General features: G+C 39.0%; 1 protein-coding gene across 4 annotated transcripts in view; it reads left to right on the top strand.

Annotated features, from left to right (window-relative positions):
* ZMYM2 (zinc finger MYM-type containing 2) overlaps positions 1-21,036 on the top strand; it is an 88,248-nt gene that overhangs the window by 24,158 nt on the left and 43,054 nt on the right. For 2 of the 4 annotated variants that reach the window (XM_061171110.1, XM_061171109.1), the window contains exons 3-7: positions 1,530-2,031; positions 2,293-2,386; positions 7,074-7,359; positions 8,687-8,852; positions 9,638-9,850. In XM_061171110.1, the coding sequence (XP_061027093.1) occupies positions 1,540-2,031; positions 2,293-2,386; positions 7,074-7,359; positions 8,687-8,852; positions 9,638-9,850 (1,251 nt within the window). In that variant the 5' untranslated portion in view covers positions 1,530-1,539. Of the gene's footprint in view, positions 1-1,529; positions 2,387-7,073; positions 7,360-8,686; positions 8,853-9,637; positions 9,851-21,036 lie in introns of all 4 variants that reach the window. The other 2 variants (XM_061171108.1, XM_061171107.1) reach the window with 1 other exon arrangement.

Here is a 21,036-nt window from a genome sequence, read left to right as displayed (position 1 = left end):
GCTGGTGTCTCCTCACCTTCTCTGAGGCTGCAGTGAATAAACCACTTCACACTCGTATCTGTCCGTCTGCAAATTGACCTGCAGTCTATACTCACCCTTCATTTCCCCTTCTAGTTGGTTTTTTCCTTCTTTAGTCTCTGCAATTAAGGTGATCCATGTTCAGGACTAGTTCTACTACCACCTGTGCCCATGACCTCATCCCCTCTGTGTGCTCAATAACTTATTTTCTTTCTTTTCTGGCTTTTTTTTTTTACCGTTAACTGTCTGCTGTCTCTTTGGCTTTAGCACAGCTCTGCATATCTAATTGGTGCTCAGAAATATGAGTTAACTATGGCAGAGTCGTGAAGAGTTTGGATTGTTGAGTTATAAAGACCTGGGAATGAATTCTAGCTGTGTGACTTGGGTTAGTTAGCATCTCTAAGCCACAAAATGGGACAGATATTGTAACCATATCAAGGGTTGCTTTGAAGATGTAACCAAGGAGTGGATGATATTTTCCTAAGGCTGTTGTAACAAGTCGCCACAGACCCGGTGGCTTAAAACAGACCTTTTTTCCTTTAACAGTTCTAGAGGTCACAAGTCAGAAGTCAGTGGCCCTGGGCTCAAACCAGGGTGTCAGCAGGGCCATACTCGCTCAGGAGGCTCTGGGGGAGGGCTCACTCCCTGCTTCAAGTTCTGGTGCTGCCGACATTCCTTGGCTACATCACTTTCATTTCCTCCAGGCACCTCTGTGGTTACGTTGCCTGGAATCTCCTTCCACCTCTGTTGATGAGGCCACTTAAGATGCAGGTAGGGCCTGCCCAGGTAATCTCATTTTTAAGTCCTTAACCATAATCATCTCTGCAAAGACCCCCTTTCCATCCAAGGTAACATTTACAGCTTCCAGAGATTAGTATCTGATTTCTTTGGGGCCGTTATTCAGCCTGATACATGGATATAAAGGACATGGCAGATGGGGATTTAAGGTTTCTAGATGGGGTCAAGGAAGATTTCAGATTCTCAGAAGGATTTAATCATACAGCTGTGGGAGCCAGGGAATATGAGAACAGTAGATTAAAAAAAAAAAGATAAGGGAAATTAGGGATTAAACCATGTCATTTTATTTAATACAGTAGATAAATGGGATAAATATAGAGAAGAGATTTTCATGATCAGATTGTAGTTATTTTTTTGTTCACATGTGTGTAGAAGGATTTATCTGTGTTTTCAGTGTTAAAATTTATAGGGTAACCAGTGGTGGAAAGGAGGTGGTAGACATGGGAACATACTGCATATTCTTACTGAAAATTCGATAATTACCTTTCTTTTTATATTGCAAGAAGTTCACATGTAAACTTTATGAAATGATTAGTGAATGAGAGAAGATCGCAGAATGCATACAAAATTTTTCCTGGATATTAGATAAGAATGATTTTCATTTAGAGTAAGAAAGAAAATAAAAGTACCTTTAAGAAATTTTTTGAATTAGAGTAACATCAAAAACCATATAGTGACATTAGTAAAATTTTTTTTTCCCATCTCCTTAACAGGTTCTTTGGCATGGACACAGGTTCATCGGGAGGAGTAGAAGTGGCTGATCAGACTCCTGTTTTGCTGGGGAGGACGGCCATGGCAGCTAGCCTCACGGACGCAGGACATTCATTTAGTGGGCCGCCTAACCCTTTAGTGAATAGAGCTAGTAAATTTCAGAACTCAGCAGTGGAAGACGATGATGATGTTGTGTTTATCGAACCTGTACAACCTCCTCCGCCTTCTGCTCCAGTGGTGGCCGATCAAAGAACCGTAACATTTACGTCATCGAAAAATGAAGAGCTACAAGGAAATGACTCCAAAATTCTTCCTTCCTCAAAAGAATTGGCTTCTCAGAAGGGAAGTGTAAGTGAGACAATTGTCATCGATGATGAAGAGGACATGGAAACAAATCAAGGGCAAGAGAAAAATTCCTCCAATTTTATTGAACGGAGACCACCCGAGTCTAAAAACAGAACCAATGATGTGGATTTCTCCACTTCCAGTTTTTCAAGAAGTAAGGTAAATGCAGGAATGGGTAATAGTGGTATCACCACAGAACCAGACTCTGAAATTCAGATTGCTAATGTTACGACCTTAGAAACAGGTGTCAGCTCTGTGAGTGATGGCCAATTAGAAAATACTGACGGGCGAGATATGAACCTAATGATCACACACGTAACATCACTGCAGAATACCAGCTTGGGAGATGTCTCTAACGGACTGCAGTCGAGTAACTTTGGTGTTAATTTGCAAACATACACCCCGTCTTTAACTTCACAGACCAAGACTGCAGTAGGACCTTTTAATCCTGGTAGAATGAATGTGGCAGGAGACGTATTTCAGAACGGAGAGTCTGCAGCTCATCACAATCCTGGTAAGCCTGGAGGGGGCTTCTGCCCCGTGGAAGGGATTTTGCACTGGTGGATTCTTTTTTTTATTGTAGTAATTGGTGCTACTTTGGTTACTTTATTCATGTAAGATATAGTAATTCTATTGACTTTTAAGTTTGAAATTTTAACTAATAAGAGATGTAAAACCGTGTATATAGTACTTCTCTGTAGATTATTAGAAAATCAGATAAATTAATGTCTAAAGGAAGTAAAACAAAATACTCTATATTTACTACCACTAAAGTCTAATAATTTGGCATCTTATTTGTCACATACTGACTTTATGCTAGTGTATTTTTTTTTAATTCATTTATTTTTGGCTGCATTGTGTCTTCGCTGCTGCGCGCGGGCCCTCTCCAGTTGCAGCGAGCGGGGGCCACTCTTTGGTGCGGCGTGCGGGCCTCTCGTGGTGGCTTCTCTTGTTTTGGAGCACGGGCTCTAGGCACAAGGGCTTCAGTAGTTGTGGCATGCAGGAGCAGTAGTTGTGGCGCACGGGCTTAGTTGCTCCGCAGCATGTGGCATCTTCCCGGACGAGGGCTCGAACCCGTGTCCCCTGCATTGGCAGGCGGACTCTCAACCACTGCGCCACCAGGGAAGCCCTATGCTAGTGTATTTTTAATAATATTGTTTTAATGTGTAAAAAGAGAACAAAAAGATAAATAGTACGTGAAAGGAGCAATATGTTGTATAATTGCATTTAGATTTGTTTTTACTTTCCCTGTGTTTAATTTTGACTGCCTGTCTATTTTAATTTTTACTTATTAGCACTTTGTTATTTTTTCTTATATTTAAAGATTGGTAAATTTCTTGACTACTTGAAAACATTTTCTGCAGGCAGCTTTGCTCTCTGGAAGCTGTGAGAAGAGCTCTGTGGCTTTTCCTGACCGTGTCTGTGTCCACCCCAGGCCTCTGTATGGCCTGCCTGTCTCTCACGTACCTTCTCTCTGTCCTTCTCAGGCTTCATCGTTTTAGGCTCATTAGCAACTTTATCAACCTAGGATTGTGGAGAATAATAAGGAATAACTGAAACCAAGGCCATGTAGAATGTTCTGTGAAATGCTAGTTGTTTTCCTTTCATACTTATTATTCCTTTGGTTATGAGAGTAATGTCTAATTATTGAAGAATGTTTGGAAAATCCATAATTAAAAAATGATGAAGAAAGGTTACCACTGTTGTTAATGCTTTGAGTGGTTGTCTTTCAGTGTTTTTCCTTTGTATTTCTTAACTTGGTTGAAGTGCAGTTCTTCATAATTTTGCTTCCTGTTTCCCCCCATTTAATATTACTCTGTATTTTCTCATACCATTAAAATTATTTATACACAGAAGTTTTAACGACTGCACAATGGATTTGGTTATACCATTCCCATATTTGGTTTTTACATTGTTGCCCTTTTTTGCTCTTGTCGGTCTATGATAAACTTTTTTTTTTTTCAAATTCTGATTATTTCTTAGAGTATATTCCTAGAAGTGAAGTTACTGGGCCAAAGACTATCACTACTCCCATCCCTCCAAAGATTTTTGGTTATAAAAATTTTCTGCTTTATAGTGATTTTGAAAGAAATATGTTTATTACTCAGTTTTGAAAATTCCTAATGTCTTCCAAGATCCTTTCCCCCCGTATGTATTTATATATATCTGTTGGTAGGTCATTGTATGCGTATGTGTGTATGTGACGTTGTATGAACATTTTTAAGTTGTGGAAATGTATTGTCATACGGCCTTCTGGGAAGTTTTTACCAATTTATACTGCTATCAGCTGTGTATTAGAGGGTCTTTCCTTCTAGCTCACATAAAAGTTTAAGACATGATAATAGTCAAATTAGTTTCAAAATAGCTATTTTGTCTTTCTTATAAATATATTAAAAACATAAGCGTATGAAAAAGAACATAACATTCAGTCTTACTGTTGAGAATGGTACATTTAATTCTAACCTGAGATTGCAATATAGGTATAGCTTTGCAAACTTTCCCTTTCTCCTGCTCCTTTAAATACCTAACAATAATCTTGAACTTTTGGCCATATCAAGAGTATATGTTTGATTTTGTTAATTCTCTATTTAGTTCACTTCCAGTTTTTACTATTTAAATAACTCTTAAGAATATTCTTATCCATGTATCTCGGGATACGTAGTACCTGAGGACTATTGCTGGGTCAAAGCACATTTATAATTGTGTTCCTGTTCACACAAACTCTTAACACAGGGAATGTAAAGTACGCATCAGAAAACCAGACAGATACACCTCTTGCTCCTGAGTTTATGCATTAGCTCTTGTGTGTTTGTGCTGTCTTTGTTTGTCATAGAGAATTATAACATCTTGGCTGTTTATACTGGCTCTCAGACTAATGGTGACTTGGGCAAATTAATCTCTATCCCTTAATGTCCATTGTATAAAATAGAGAATGATTAAGTCTCTTCCATTCCTAAAAGTATTTTGATGTTGGAGGAGGTGAAAATTTGAAAGTAGGGGAATGTAAGAACTGAAGCATAGATAAAAGGAGCCATTGCATTATTTATACAGGGCCTAGCACGAAATTGAAAAAAATTGCCATTTTTCAAAATCAAGTTAATAGATAGATGCCTTTAGGTTTAACTAGGTTCCTTTTTAAAAATATCTATTTATTTATTTATTTATTTATTCTGGCTCTGCCGGGTGTTAGTTGCGGCACTCGGTATATTTAGTTGCGGCATGCGGACTCTTAGCTGTGGCATGCATGTGGGATCTAGTTCCCCGACCAGGGATCGAACCCAGGCCCCCTGCATTGGGAGCAGGGTGTCTTACCCACTGGATCACCAGGGAAGTCCCTAACTAGGTTCCTTTAAGTATATATTCAAATGACAAGCCTGCAGGGTTGAAAATCCTAAGGAGCTACTATTTATGTTGCAAAAGCTATTACTTCTAACATGTATTCAAATATAATTTTTTTTTAAAAATTATTTGTTTATTAATTTTGGCTGCATTGGGTCTTCGTTGCTGCGCAGGGGCTTTTCTCTAGTTGCAGCGAGCGGGGGCTGCTCTTCATTGTGGTGAGCGGACTTCTCGTTGCGGTGGCTTCTCTTGTTGCAGAGCACAGGCTCTAGGTACACGGGCTTCAGTAGTTACGGCATGCGGGCTCAGTAGTTGTGGCTCGCAGGCTCAGTAGTTGTGGCGCACAGGCTTAGTTGCTCCGCGGCATGTGGGATCTTCCCGGACCAGGGATCGAACCCATGTCCCCTGGGTTGGCAGGCGGATTTTTAACCACTGTGCCACCAGGGATGTCCTCAAATATAATTTTCGATTGAAGGCCCTTCATAATATGGAATTGCCAGTTGTTTCAGTGATTTGCTTTCTTCGTGTTCCTTAGTATTTTTACCTCTTTATTAAAACAGGTCAGTTACCCTGATGATAGCAGGATAACAGGATTCCAGAAGGCACTCTGTTTACTCTGTGTATAAAACATACATTTATTTGGAGAGGCTGTGGAGTAAAGTAAAATTTGAATAGCAGTATATGTAGCCCCTTGAAACCATTAGGTTGATGGACTGGGTCAGAACCAGGAAATTGCCCTCTTCAAGGTTTTGGTAGTAAAGAAATTTCCTCATACTCTGGATATATTTATACATTGTTTCTCGTATGGAAGGGCGTCTTTTTTGTATGGAAATACAAATTTCAGAAGAAACTAGAAAGGAAAAATATTACAGGAGACCAAAGTAGTAGAAATTATAATAGAAGTGGTAGCATGAAAAGTTTCAAAATGAAACAACATTATGGTGTATTGGTATTGTAGTGCGAGTCTGTGTAACAGTAAGTAGTATGGTGAGCTGGAGACGTCCTGCTAAGTCCCAAAGAAGCTTACTAAGAAAGAGAGGAGGAAGAACTCAGCACCCTGGCGGTCGGTTCCCCAGGCCTTAATGCTGTGCCATTGAAGCTGTGCTGCTGGCAGCGGTAGAGCAACAGGGTGTCGCATCAGTCACTAGACGTTGGCTTAACATCACCACTTCTGTGTAACACTCTAATTTCTTTGATATTATGTGGTATACTTAGAAGCCATGGAATGAAACATGTATATGGAAAAGCTGTTCTTAGAAAGATTTTTTTTTTTTTTTAAATTTTTTGGCTGCACCACGTGGCATGTGGGGATCTTAGTTTTCCGACCAGGGATCGAAACCTGAACCCCTTGCATTGGAAGTGTGGAGCCTTAACCGCTGGACCACCAGGGACGTCCCTAGAAAGATGTTTTGAATATAGTCATTTGTAAACTTTATCCGAGCTATATTGTATTTGTCAAAGGTTCTGGTTGGTAAAGATTTTATTATATATTTATGTTGATGTATGTGTTCCTCGCTTAAAGTAATATTTTGTAAATTCTTCCTGTTTAGTAACTAATGGCTAATATTTTTTAGTGCTGCCTATGTGCCAGTCACTGTGGTTTATAAACCATGTACTATCTCATTTAAAGTTACCATTTCCAGTTTAGAGAAGAGTTAGGCACAGGGTTAGTAACTTCCCAGTCTAGTAGGTAATGGAGCCTGAATGTCAGCCATCAATTCTGACTCCAAAGTTTGTGCCCTTGACTGCTCTGCTATACTGCGCCTTATCGATGTCTGAAACTTGGAGAGAATGGGAAGTTAAAACTGTGTCTCTGATATAAATTTCAGTGTATGTGGTTTTGTTTTGTTTTGTATTTTTAGATTCTTGGATCTCCCAGTCAGCATCATTTCCCCGAAATCAGAAACAGCCAGGGGTGGATTCTTTATCACCAGTGGCCTCGCTTCCTAAACAGATCTTCCAGCCTTCTGCCCAACAGCAACCCACTAAACCAGTTAAAGTCACTTGTGCAAACTGCAAAAAGCCTTTACAGAAGGGACAGACAGCTTATCAGCGAAAAGGATCAGCTCACCTCTTCTGTTCTACCACCTGCCTCTCTTCCTTCTCTCACAAGCCTGCTCCAAAGAAACTTTGTGTTATGTGTAAAAAGTAAGGTTTACCTTCCAGCATATTTCCTTATGGTTGAATATTGGTGGTATAAAATTTGAGAAAAATTGTTTTAGAGGTGAATTACTATGTTTTAAAAATTTGTAAGCTTGTTTGAATATTAAAGCCAAACTCAAATTTGTAATGGCTTTGGAGTGTTCTCTATCAAGCTCAAGTGGCTTAGGATTAAAAGCCTTCCTATTTGGATAGGCTTTGGGGTTGATTTAGATACTAGGCCCTTATAATTAATTTTATCTGTAATCTCCATTGGATTTCTTGAATTCGTAAAAATACATACATGCTTATTTACATTATTAATTATAAGAATTTAGTTCTAGCCAGAAAAAATTGTTAAGCAATTTATGTATGACTAGTTTTGTATTAAAATAGGTCAAAATTTGGACTACCTTCATGTTAAGATTATTAAAAATTGGCAAATCTTTGGATATTATATGCATTTATTTATGTTTGTCTTGAACGTTAAGTCATTTTAATACTCACTTCTCAAGACTCAGGTACCTTTTTTTTTGACAGCCTTGGAGTGACAGGATCCTCTCCTGCCATTTTTAGGTCTGCTCTCACTAGTTAAAAATGAGCTGAATATGGTATGTTGTGTGCAGGGTTAAACAGGTGGATTTTCTGTACCATCTCTTGAAGCAGCCCAAGTTTGTAAAGATATTTTTAGATCTTAGAACTGGAAAAGGCTGAGTGCTCTGTATAGGTTTAGTAAATTCAAATATTGGAACAATTGTTATACAGTTTTTTGGTTGCTTTACAGTAGTAGACTTGCATACAGCAATATAAGACCTGGAACTTCAGAATTAAAGGAAAACTTCAAAGGTCATCAACATTGTCATTTCCTAACATTTCTAATTGTAGTTGAAAGCTGTATAGAATGGTAGGTGGGGTTATTTTGGGTTATGGGATGTATTTAAGTTCACTTATCCTCTCTAGAAGGATGCCATATTCCTGTGACCTAGGTACCTCATGCTTTCTACTTACTCACGAGAGGGAAATTGAATAGGTATCGTAAATTTATACCTCAGTAAATTAGGCCTTGACATTAAACTCCATGTAAATCACAACAGCTTTTTTTTTTTTTTTTTAAGTGGTTCCAATATCTGAAAGCCTTGTTAAGGAGCTTGAAGATAAATTGAGTAGTGGCTAGGGTTTAATAGTATTGCTTCTCAATCTTCTGTGTTCATATTTTATTGCCAAGAGTTTTTAAGTAGTAAAAGTGAGTTAATGAATCTAAAACTGAGTTTCAGTCTATGGAAATTAAAAATGTCAGTTATTACTCTTTGACTTTGCTGCTCCTCGTATTTTTCAGGGATATAACTACAATGAAAGGAACCATTGTTGCTCAAGTGGATTCGAGCGAATCCTTCCAGGAATTCTGTAGTACATCTTGTCTGTCTCTTTATGAAGACAAACAGAATCCTACTAAAGGAGCTCTGAATAAATCAAGATGTACAATTTGTGGTAAACTAACAGAGGTTTGTATTTTTGTGCTTTATCACTGAGTTCTAACTAATGGGAATATTTTTGACTTTTAGCTGTTTTGACATAATCTTTCATCAGTATGTATTTCCTTAAAAGTGAGGGTATATAAAATCTATCTTATAAATATCCCATTATGTAATCCCATTCTCCCATAGGGAGAATGATTTACAAAAAAATTGAAATATAACATCAATTGACTCTTTTCCTGAGGTTGGGAACCCTCACAGAAAAAACCATAGTGTTTAAATAGGCTGACTGCACATGAGAGACAACAAACAATCTTGCTTAAGAAGTGGAACAAGCGGAGGGGATGTTTTTGAGGACTTCGTTAAAAACGTATTACGGTTTTTGCATTTGATGAAAAAAAGAAATCTGTGTATACGTACTTCATTTGAATTATTTATAATGTTAGTCTTCTCCTCCCTGTTGTACAGCAGTGTACTTATATTTAAATAATTTCCTTTTGGATTTGTCTAAAGATTTCCAATCTGTTTGGAAGTTTTATACTAACACTGCCCAAACTGGGTTGTTTCCTGTCACTTTTAGATACCTCTAGAGAAGTTTGTGCGATGACACTGGTGGTCCTCCCTGCCTTGCACCGTATATATGTGTGTATAAAAAAAGTTTAAAGGAGAATGAAATGTACTTTGTCTTGCCTTTTCCCTAAACAAGCCTTACACAGAAAAACAGGCATTTTCTTTCTATTGGAGCACCTTGTTACTTAGTTACATGTCATATATTAATTTGTTTTTTAAAATTTTGCTTGTTTTTCTTTTAGATTCGCCATGAAGTTAGCTTTAAAAATATGACTCATAAGCTGTGCAGTGACCACTGCTTTAATAGATACAGAATGGCCAATGGTCTAATAATGAATTGCTGTGAGCAGTGTGGGGAGTACCTGCCCAGCAAAGGTGCTGGAAACAATGTCCTGGTTATTGATGGTCAGCAGAAGAGATTTTGCTGCCAGAGTTGTGTCAGTGAGTACAAGCAGGTAATTCATGATCTGATCAGAATCAACCGTTGTTTTGAATGTGCTTTTAAATTGCTATAATAGTTCCACTCTAACAGCATTAATTAACCAGATTTATCTTGAAGTCTCATTTAATTCCATTATTGTCTTAACATCTTAGAGATAACCAATCTCAGGTGAATACTGAAATACATGTAGGTTATTGGAAATAAGCTTGTGATTTTACATAGAAAGGTAAATGCTTACCAAAGTGATTCCTTTTTTGGGTGGTGGAGAGGGGTCGTAAATATGGTTTTTCAAATTGTTGATGCTTAGCTTAGGAATGATTATTTTATTTCCATTTGATTGTTAATTTAAAATTTAAGGTCTTTGACTTAGTTTATTTTTTAATATATACCTGTGGTTTCAAAAGTCAGAGCAGTCTAGCTCCCATTTCTTTCTTCTCTTGGTTCCTACTTATCCTTTATACATATCAGTTTTTAATTCTTACTATTTTGTTTTCTCTTCTTTCTGAAAAATTAAGGAAATAATGTATTCTTAGTTTCTCTTTTATCTGTACAAAAGGCAGCATACTGTATGTACTGTACTGTACCCTCCATTTGTATCTTGGAATCATTCCTTGTCAGTATATTCCTTATTCTTCCTTATTCCTTTTATGGCTGAGTTAAATTTTCAGGAATTCTGTGAGCCAGTTGTTAAAACGCCCATTATTAAAAATTAAGTTATAGAAACTTACAGATAAATTATCTTTGTATTAGTCTGTTAGGGCTGCTGTAACAAAATACTGAAGGGCTCAGACAACCAAGAATTTATTTTCTCACAGTTCTGGAGGCTTAAAATCTAAGATCGAGGTGCCTTTCTGGGCTGGTTTTTGGTGAGGCCACTCCTCCAGGCTTGTAGGTAACCTCCTTCTTGCTGTGTCCTCACGTGGTCTTTCCTTTGTGCTCAGAAGGAGAGAGTGTCCTGGTCCGTCTTCTTGGACCTAACCTGTAGGGCTTCATTCAACCCTAACTGCCCCCCTTAAAGGCCCTATCCCAAATACAGTCTTGTTGCGGTTAGGGCTTCAAGATACTCCTTTGTGGTGGGGGAAGACACAATATTGAAGACAAAGAAAATAAATACTTAAAACGTACCACTTCCTAATTATTTTATTACATTTCAGTATTACCTGTGCTCTTGAGGTTATTTACATTATTTGTGAGATGGAAATATTATACATAATGGTGTGCTTCTGTGTATCTCTTCCCAATTACATGTTTAGTTTTATGTTGGTGGCCTGAAATTAGCCACGGTGGGGAGAGTCTCATGGTAGATGCTACAATAAATATGGTGCTTGCTTTCATCTCCCGAGAGCTAGTGGTTAACCATATACAAGACAGCACTGGGCTGACTTGTTTATTTGATCACTTTGCTGTTGGTGGTGTTTGGGTTATTTCCAGTGTTTTGTTGCTGCAGATGACAGATGATGAGTAACCTGTGCAGGTACAGCCCAGAGGTCTTCTGGGTTCAGTTCCAGACCAGTGCAGTAGAGCGAATGTCGCAGTAGAGCGAGTCATGTGAATTTTTTGGTTTCTCAGTGCACATAAGTTATGTTTACTATTAAGTGTGCAATAGCACTGTGTCTAAAAAAATGTACACACCTTAATTAAAAAAAATATTAACCATCATCTGAGCCTCAGTGAATCATAGTAGTAGCACTCCAAGATCACTGATTATACCAAGAGATCACTGTAACAAATACAGTAATAATGAAAAAGTTTGAAATGTCGCAAGAATGACCAAAATGTGGCACAGAGACACGAGGTGAGCAGATGCTGTTGGGAAAACGGCGCTGATGAAGTTGCTCGACGCGGGGTCGCCACAGACCTCCAATCTGTAAGAAAGGCACTGCAACGAGGTCTGCCTGTATATGCTTGACTCCTTGGAGATGTGGTTTCAGGGTAGATTCTTGGAAGCAAGACTGCTCAGCCAGAGGTACATGCACATGTTAGTTTGTTAGATACTGTTAAATTCCCTCTGTTAGAGTTGGACCGTTTGCTTTCCTTTCAGCAGTGTATGTGGAAGTGCTTGTTTCTCCGTAGGCTCTCCAGCAGGGACTTTTAGCACTTTATTCTGTTTGGTAAAAACAGTATGTTTAGTAAAATTTGTATTTCTTTTATTAGGAATACTGACGAGCAGCTTTTCATATTTCAGAGCTCATTGTCTTTCCTTTTCTGTGAACTGTTTGTTTACCTCTTATACCCATTTTTCTGTTTGGGCTTTGGTTTGTCTCAGTCTTTCCCCCATTAAGTCAAACTTTTAATGAGCAAAATGCATCTGTAATTTGTTCGTGAAACAATTATTTAGCAACTATTATGTTGCAGGTACTGTGCTAATTGCTTGAAATAGTCTGATGGGAAGTACAGTAGACAGTTCCTGCTTTCATGGGATTTGCATTGCGCTGGTGTAGTTCAGGTTTGTTAACATAAGGAAGGTTTTGTGGTGATTGAAAGGATCAGACTAATTATAATCTCCAGAGCTCAATGTGGTGTTTGATGTTGGTGGTGTCATTGCATTAGTTATCTTCTGATACCTAGGCGTGGTAAGAGCTAGCTGCCCTGGGTTAAAGTCGTGGCCCAGCACTCATCCTCTGTGTCCTGGGCAGTGGCTTAAATCCCCCACCCGCCCCCCCACCCTGCCTTTTTTCATCACGTGTCTTGCCTGATGGTATTTCCTACAATTTTTTAAAAATTTATTTATTTATTTTTGGCTGCGTTTGCTGCGTGCGGGCTTTCTCTAGTTGCGGTGAGCCGGGGCTTCTCTTGTTGTGGAGCACAGGCTCTAGGCACGCGGGCTTCAGTAGTTGTGGTTCATGGGCTTAGTTGCTCCACGGCATGTGGAATCTTCCCGGACCAGGGCTCGAACCTGTGTTCCCTGCATTGGCAGGTGGATTCTTAACCACTGCGCCACCAGGGAAGCCCCCTACAATTTTTTTTTTTGATTAATTTATTTTATTTATGGCTGTGTTGGGTCTTCGTTGCTGCATGCGGGAGCTACTCTTCCTTGTGGTGCGCGGGCTTCTCATTGCAGTGGCTTCTCTTTGCTGCAGAGCACAGGCTCTAGAGCGCAGGCTCAGCAGTTGTGGCGCACGGGCTCAGTAGTCGTGGCTCGCAGGCTCTAGAGCGCAGGCTCAGCAGTTGTGGCGCACGGGCTTAGTTGCTCCGCGGCACATGGGATCTTCCCGGAACAGGGCTCGAACCCGTGTACCCTGCACTGGCAGGCGAATTCTTAACCACTGCGCCACCAGGGAAGCCCCCTACAATTTTTAATGAGTGGAAATGGTAAGTACCTTTTTCCTTTCCCAGTGGGAATGCCTTTGGTGTTTCCTCATTAAATTAGATGCCAACTTCAGGGTTGGTAAATATATTTTATCATATTAAAGAAGTATCCATGGATTTGTTTCATTAAATGTTTTATCAGAAATGAGAATCGAGTTTTGAAGGTCTTTTCAGTGTCTGTGGCAGTGATTGTATGATTTCCCCCCCCAACTTTATTTTTTATTTATTTATTTTTTTGGCTGCATCATGTCTTAGTTGCGGCATGTGGGATCTTCGTTGAGGCATGCGGGATATTTCGTTGCAGCGCGTGGGCTTCTCTCTAGTTGTGGCGTGCAGGTTTTTCTCTCTCTAGTTGTGCTGTGCGGGTTCCAGAGCGTGTGGGCTCTCTCGTTTGCAGCACGTAGGCTCTCTTGTTTGCAGCACGTGGGCTCTCTCGTTGAGGAATGCGAGCTCAGTAGTTGTGGCACGGGGGCTTAGTTGCCCCGTGGCATGTGGGATCTTAGTTCCCCCACCAGGGATAGAACTCGTGTCCCCTGCATTGGAAGGTGGATTCTTTACCACTAGACCACCAGGGAAGTCCCTCCCCACCCCTTTAAATCTATTAATATGTGAATTATTTTAATGGATTTCCTAATTCATCTAAACATTCTTACATTATTAGAATAAACCATACCAGATCATTATTGTATTTTAAATTTTATTTCTAATTGTTAATATTTAGTACTTTTCCATTGGTATTCATGAGTGAGATTGGTCTTGAATTTCCTTTTTTTGGTGCAGTCTTTAAGATATCAGTGTTATATTTGCTTTATAAAAATGCTCAGAGGAAAATTCATATCCTTATATGCTTAAATGAGTAAAAATGAAAATAAATGAATTAACTATTAAACTCAAAGTTGTAAAAAGAAAATAAATTAAAGCAAAAGACAAGAAAAAAAGATAAAAGTAGAAATTAATGAATTAGGATATAAAAATAGTACTAAAATAATTCAAAATGCTGCTTCTATAGGAAATCAACTCTTTGAAAAACTAGACAAACCGATTGTCAATCAGGAACAGAGGTTTAAAAATGCACAGATTCACAAAGATAAGAAATGACAAGTTGGACTTACCCATCAAAACAGAGAAAATTGAAGAAAATCAACAAGGGACTACTTTGTACAACCCTATATAGAAATGTTGAAAACCTAGATCAAGTGAGTAATTTTCTATCAAAATGTAATTTCCCTAAATTGACTCCAGAGCAGATAGAATAAGGCAGAGAAATTTCCATAGAAGAAATAGAGATAGTTATCAAAGAACTACCCCACAAAAAGAAATAGGCTCAGATGGTTTTACAGGGAAATTCCATCAGATTTGAACTAGGTAACCTTAATGTTATTTAAACCATTCCAAAGCATTAAAAAGGATGAAAACTACTCATGTTAAAAAAAAAATTGTGGTAAGTGTATATAATATAATATTCCTAATTTTAAACATTTTTAACTATACAATTGAGTGGCATTAATTACAGTCATAATTTGTGCAGTCATCACCTCTATTTCCAGAACTTTTTCATGACCCAAACAGAAACTCTGTGACAATGAAGCCAATAACTCCTCATCTTCCCCCTCACCCCTGACCCTGGTAATCTCTGATCTACTTTCTGTCTATGAATTTGCTGATTCTAGGTATTTCATATAAGTGGAGTCATACAATATCTGTCCTTTTTGTCTGGTTTATTCACTTAGCATAATGTTTTGAGTTTCAGCCATGTTGTAGCATTGTTTTTTATGGCTGAATAATATTCATTGTATGCATATACATTTTGCTTATTCATTTATTTGATGATGGACATTTGGATTGTTTCCATCTTTTGACTATTGTGAATCATACTGCAATGAACATTAGCATATAAGTATCAGTTTGAGGTCTGTTTTTCAGTTCTTGTGGGTGTATACCTAGGAGTGGAATTGTTGGGTCATAGGGTAATTCTATGTTTAGCTTTTTGAAGAATGGTTAAACTGTTTTCCACAACAACTGTATCAGTTTAAATTCCTACCAGCAATACATGAGGGTTCCATTTGCCGTCCATCTTTGCCAACACTTGTTATTTTCCATTAAAAAAAATTTTTTTTTTTATTATAGACATCACAGTAGGAGTGGAGTGGTATATCTTTGTGGTTTTGACTTGCATTTCCCTAATAACTAATGATGTTGAGTATGTTTTCATGTGCTTTTTGGCCATTTGTATGTCTTCCTTGGAGGAGTATCTATAGAAGTTATATATAGTTTTTTAAAAGTGTTTGTTTATTTGTTTATTTGGCTGTGTCAGGTCTTTAGTTGCGGCATGTGGGCTCTTAGTTGCGGCATGCAGCATCTAGTTCCCTGACCAGGGATCAAACCCAGGCTCCCTGCATTGGGAGCACAGAGTCTTAACCGCTGGACCACCAGGGGAGTCGCTCATTTTACTTTCTTGATAATGTCATTTGCAGAAAACTTTTTAATTTTAATGAAGGCCAATTTACCTCCTTTTCTTTTGTTGATTGTGTTTTTGGCGCCGTATCTAAGAATTTGTTACCAAATCAAAGGTCAAGGTGGTTTATCCCTATGCTTCTAAGAGTTTTATGGTTTTAACTCATATTTAGGTCTTTGGTCCATTTTGAATTAATTTTGTTGATGATATGAGGCAGGCATCCAACTTCATTCTCTTGTGTGTGGAAATCCAGTTGTCCCAGCACCATCTGTTATTGGACTTGTGTGGGTTTTTTTTTGTTTTTTTTTGTTTTTTTTTAAATATTTATTTATTTTTGGCTGCGTTGGGTCTTCGTTGCTGTGCGTGGGCTTTCTCTAGTTGAGGCGAGCGGGGGCTACTCTTCGTTGTGGTGTGTGCGGGCTTCTCATTGCGGTGGCTTCTCTTGTTGCAGAGCACGGGCTCTAGGCGCACGGGCTTCAGTAGTTGGGCTCGCGGGCTCTAGAGCGCAGGCTCAGTAGTTGTGGCGCGCGGGCCCAGTGGCTCCGCTGCACGTGGGATCTTCCCGGACCAGGGATCGAACCCGCGCCCCCTGCATTGGCAGGCGGACTCCCCACCACTGCACCACCAGGGAAGTCCTTGTGTGGTTTTTTTTTTGTTGTTGTTTTTAATTTTTTTACTTTTTCATTTATTTATTTAGTGTTTTGGCTGTGTCATGTGGCATGTGGGATCTTAGTTCCCTGACCAGGAATCGAACCCGCATCCTCTGCAGTGGAGGCTTGGAGACTTAACCACTGGGCTGCCAGGGAAGTCCCTGTTAATTGGACTTGTGATATTTGTCAAATATTAATTGGCCATAGATGAGTAGGTTTATTTCTGATAACCATCTTTGTAGGAAGTTTTGAAATCAGGAAATGAGTCTTCCAACTTTGTTCTTCTGTTTGGATACTCTAACCCCATTCTAGTTTTGTATGACTTTTCCATTTCTGCAGAAAAGGCTTTTAGAATTTTGATATTGATTTTGATAGTGATTACATTGATTCTGTAGATCACTTTGTACTGTACAGAAATGTACTGACATTTCTGCAATGTCAGAGCTTCCTATGTATGAACATAGGATGTTTTCTCATTTACTTAGGTCTTTATTAGCTCTAGTAGCTTTATTGTTGATCCCTTGGGGTTTTCTTTTTTTTCCTTTTTTAATAAATTTATTTATTTTTATTTTTGGTTGCGTTGGGTCTTCGTTGCTGCTCGCGGACTTTCTCTAGTTGTGGCGAGCAGGGGCTACTCTTCGTTGTGGTGCGTAGGCTTCTCATTGCAGTGGCTTCTCTTGTGGCAGAGCTCATGCTCTAGGTGCGTGGGCTTCAGTGGTTATGGCACGTGGGCTCAGTAGTTGTGGCTCTTGGGCTCTAGACGCAGGCTCAGTAGTTGTGGCACACAGGCTTAGTTGCTCTGTGGCATGTGGGATCTTCCCGGACCAGGGCTCGACCTCACGTCCCACTGCATTGGCAGGTGGATTCTTAACCACTGTGCCACCAGGGAAGTCCCTGGGTTTTCTTTATATAGAGTCAGTTCATCTCCAGTAGTGATAGTTTTCCTTCTTCCTTTCCAATTTGGATGTCTTTTATTTCTTTTTCTAACTTGTTCTGGCTAGAACTTTCACTATCACGTTGAATAGAAATGGCAAAAGTAGGCATCCTTTTCTTGTTCCTGACTTTAGAGGGAAAGATTTGTGTCTTTCTCCTTTGAGTATGCTGTTAGCTATGGGATGTTCATATATGGCATTTGTTATGTTGAGATGGTTTTCTATTCCTAGTTTGTTGATTGTCTTTTATCATAAAAGGGTGTTGAATTTTGTTAAACTTTTTCTTCATCATTTGAGATTATCATGTGGTTTTTACCTTCATTCTATTCATGTGGTATATTACATTGATTATTTTACATTTGCATTACTGGGATAAACCCCACTTGGTTATGGTATGTAATACTTTTAATATGCTGCTGAATTTGCCTTACTGATATTTTCCTTTGGATTTTTGTATGTATATTTGTAAGAGGTATTTGTCTGTAATGTCTGTCTGTCTTTGGATTCAGGGCAATGGTGGCCTAATGGAATAGGAGTGGGAGGTGTCCACCCTGTTCTGACCTGGGGAGAGTTTGAGAAGAATCTGTGTTAGCTCCTCTTTGAGTGTTTGGCGGAATGTCCCAGTGAAGTCATTTGATCCTGGCTTTACTTTGCTGCAACGCTTTTGATGACTGATTCAGTCTCTTTACTTCTTACAGGTCTGTTGATATTTTCTGTTTCTTCCTGAGTCAGTTTTGGTGGTTTGCCTTTTTTTTTTTTTTTTTTAAACAGAAGCCACTCCAGGTATTTATGTATTCATTTAATTTATTTTTTTACCTTTGGCTGCGTTGGGTCCCTGTTGGTGGCGCGCGGGCTTCTCACTGCAGTGGCCTCTCCCACTGCGGAGCATGGGCTCCAGGCACGTGGGCTTCAGTAGTTGTGGCGCACGGGCCCAGCCGCTCCGTGGCATGTGGGATCCTCCCAGACCAGGGCTCGAACCCGAGTCATCTGCATTGGCAGGCGGACCCCCAACCACTGCACCACCAGGGAAGCCCCTGGTTTGCATTTTTAAGGGATTTCTGTTTCATCTAGGTTATCCAGTTGTTGGTATATAATTATTCATAGCATTTTCTCGCAGTCCTTTCTTTTTTTTTTTTTTCTTTTTTCGCAGTCCTTTCTTAGGGAATATTTGTAGTATTGTCCCTACTTTCGTTTCTCTGTTTTGTTCTTTGCGTCTTTTTTCTTAGTCTAACTAAGGGTTTGTTGACTTTTTTGATCTCTCCATTGGCCAGCTTTTTGTTTCAGTGATTATATTTTCATACTTTTTATTCCTCTGCACTCTATTATTTCCTTTCTTCTGCTGGCTTGGGTTTAGCTTTCTCTCTTTTTCTGTTTCTTTAAGGTGTAAGTTATGTTATCGATTTAGATCTTCTTTTCAAAAATAGGTATTTGCAATTATAATTCTTCCTCTGAGCGCTGTTTGCACTGCATCCTGTCACTTTTGGTATATTTTGGTTTTGCCTTGACTCATCTGTTATGTATTGAAAAATTTCCCTTGTAATTTCTTCTTTGACCCATTGGTTAAGAGTGTAGTTTTTATATCCCTGTATTTGTAAATTTTCTAGTTTTGTTTTTGTTATTCATTTTTTATTTCATTCTGTTATGATTGGAAAAGATACTCTGCGATTTCAATCTTTATACATTTATTGGGACTTTTTTGTAGCCTAACATATGGTCTTTCCTGGAGAATGTTTCATGTGCACTTGGGGAGAACATAGTGGCTTGTAGTGTTATTCAGATCCTGTACATAAGTGCCAAAATCCCGTGTGGCTGGTCTGTCCATTATTGAAATGGGTGTATGTATTGAGTTCTACAGCTGTTACTGTAGAATTGCCTGTTTTTCCCTTCACTTCTGTCAGTGTTCGCTTAATATATTTTGGGTCTCTGATATTTGGTGAAAAAGTTTATAATTGTTATATCTTCTTGATGAATTTACCCTTTTCCCAGTATGGTTTTGTTTTGTTTTGTTCCTTGTATTAGTTTTTTGACTTAAAGTTTATTTTGTTTGATGTTAAAATTTTTTAGAAATTTGTGGTGTATTGTGGGGATTCTTGTGGTTTATCCATTCTAGGGTTCTTTCAGCTTCTTCTCCCTGTCGGTTTATGTCTTTTGCCTAATCTGCGATGTTTTCAGACATTTTTCGAGTACTCGTTCAGCCCCGCCCTCTTTCCTCTCCCTACGGGACTCGAGTGATGTGGCTATTATATTACTACAGTTATGGTCCTGCAGGCCCCTGAGGCTCTTCTTCTTTATGTTCATCTCCTAGGCTGTGTTATTTCTGATATTCAGATTGGGTAATTTCTCTTTCCCCCTTCCATGGTCCTGTCCTCTGTCTTTTCCATTCTGCTCTTGGTCCCATCCATTGGGGTTTTTTTGGTGGTTGTTATTTATTTATTTTACTAATACTTAATTTTGTTTAGAACAGTTTCAGTATTACAGAAACATTGATCAGATAATACAGAGTTCTCATGGTATAGCCCCTCCCCACACCGTTTCCCTCTGTATTGACACCTTAAATTGGTATGATAATTTGTTACAATTAGTGAGCTCATATTGAAATATTATTAGTATGTAAAGTCCATAGTTTACGTAAAAATTAAGAAAATCTGAATAATGTCCATTTCCTGTTCCAGGATCCCATCCAGGATGCCACATCATATTCAGCAGTTGTGTCACCTTAGGCTCCTCTTGGCTGTGACATTTTCTCAGACTTTTCTTGTTTTTGACGAGCTTGACAGTTTTTAGGAGTCAAGTGTATTGCAAGAGGCCCTTCTGCTTTCATCTCTAGACAGACGGCGCTCTGGGTTTAGGAGGGAGATGACAGAGGTGTTGGCCTTTTGCACTTTCGCAGTTTTCATCACGTAACAAGGGTACCTGTCTCAACATGACTTATGACTGTTGACGTTGATGTAGATCACCTCGCTCAAGTGGTGTCAGGATTCTCCACCGGAAAGCCCCCCCCACCCCACCGTTCCTTGTTTAATGTTTGGAAGAAAGTCACTCTCCTTTAAGGTGGAGTATATAGTTACTTGGAATATTTCTGCATAGGATTTTTGCCCCTGTTTTCAGTCCTGCAGTTTCCATTTGGACCTTCTATTTCTTTGATGAGAATTTCTATTTTTTCATTGTTGTGTTCTTTTTCCTTGTTGAAGCATTTTTGTCATGGCTGCTTTAAAATCTTTGGCGCATAATCCCAGGGTATCTGTGCTTTCAGTGTGAGCACCTTTTGACTGTCTCCTCCTGTGGCTCTGGCTCCCTCCCCTCTGGGCTCCAGGAGGGCCTGCTCCTGCGCTCCCTGCAGCCCCACTGGCACCAGGATGATGCTCCTCCAGAGGATACAGAAAGTATTCTTCATAATATCAGTAAATAAAGCTTATTTCAAAGTAGTGTTTCATCTTTTTTTTTAGTTGTCATAGTTTTTATATTTCTCATACTATATGTTCATAATTTTAAGTAAATAAGAGGGAATCTGTGTGTATGTTGTTACTGATAAAGGGACATAATCAGACACGTTTGGAGAGCACTGCAGTGATGCTCTAGTGAATGTCTTCTTTTTTCTAAAGCCTGGGAACTAAAACTGTACAGTGATTTTTTGGTCCCTGCTCCCGCACTCCTCCACCCCAACCATTTGTCTCTAACATCTGAGTTGGCCACCCTTGTTGTTTATGCCTGTCCCCGTAGCCCAGTTAGTGTCTGGAGTATTCAGATACAGGTGATTAATCATCTAGATCCCGGCAGTGGGGACTGTCTAGTGCTCAACACTTGTCTTTCAGTATTTTTCATTTTCTTAAAAAATTTTTTTATTTAAAAAAAT

Source organism: Eubalaena glacialis, chromosome 16, assembly GCF_028564815.1.
Source record: "Eubalaena glacialis isolate mEubGla1 chromosome 16, mEubGla1.1.hap2.+ XY, whole genome shotgun sequence".
In the NCBI taxonomy this organism is placed as follows: domain Eukaryota; kingdom Metazoa; phylum Chordata; class Mammalia; order Artiodactyla; family Balaenidae; genus Eubalaena; species Eubalaena glacialis.
This window is presented reverse-complemented; position numbering and strand designations above follow the sequence as displayed.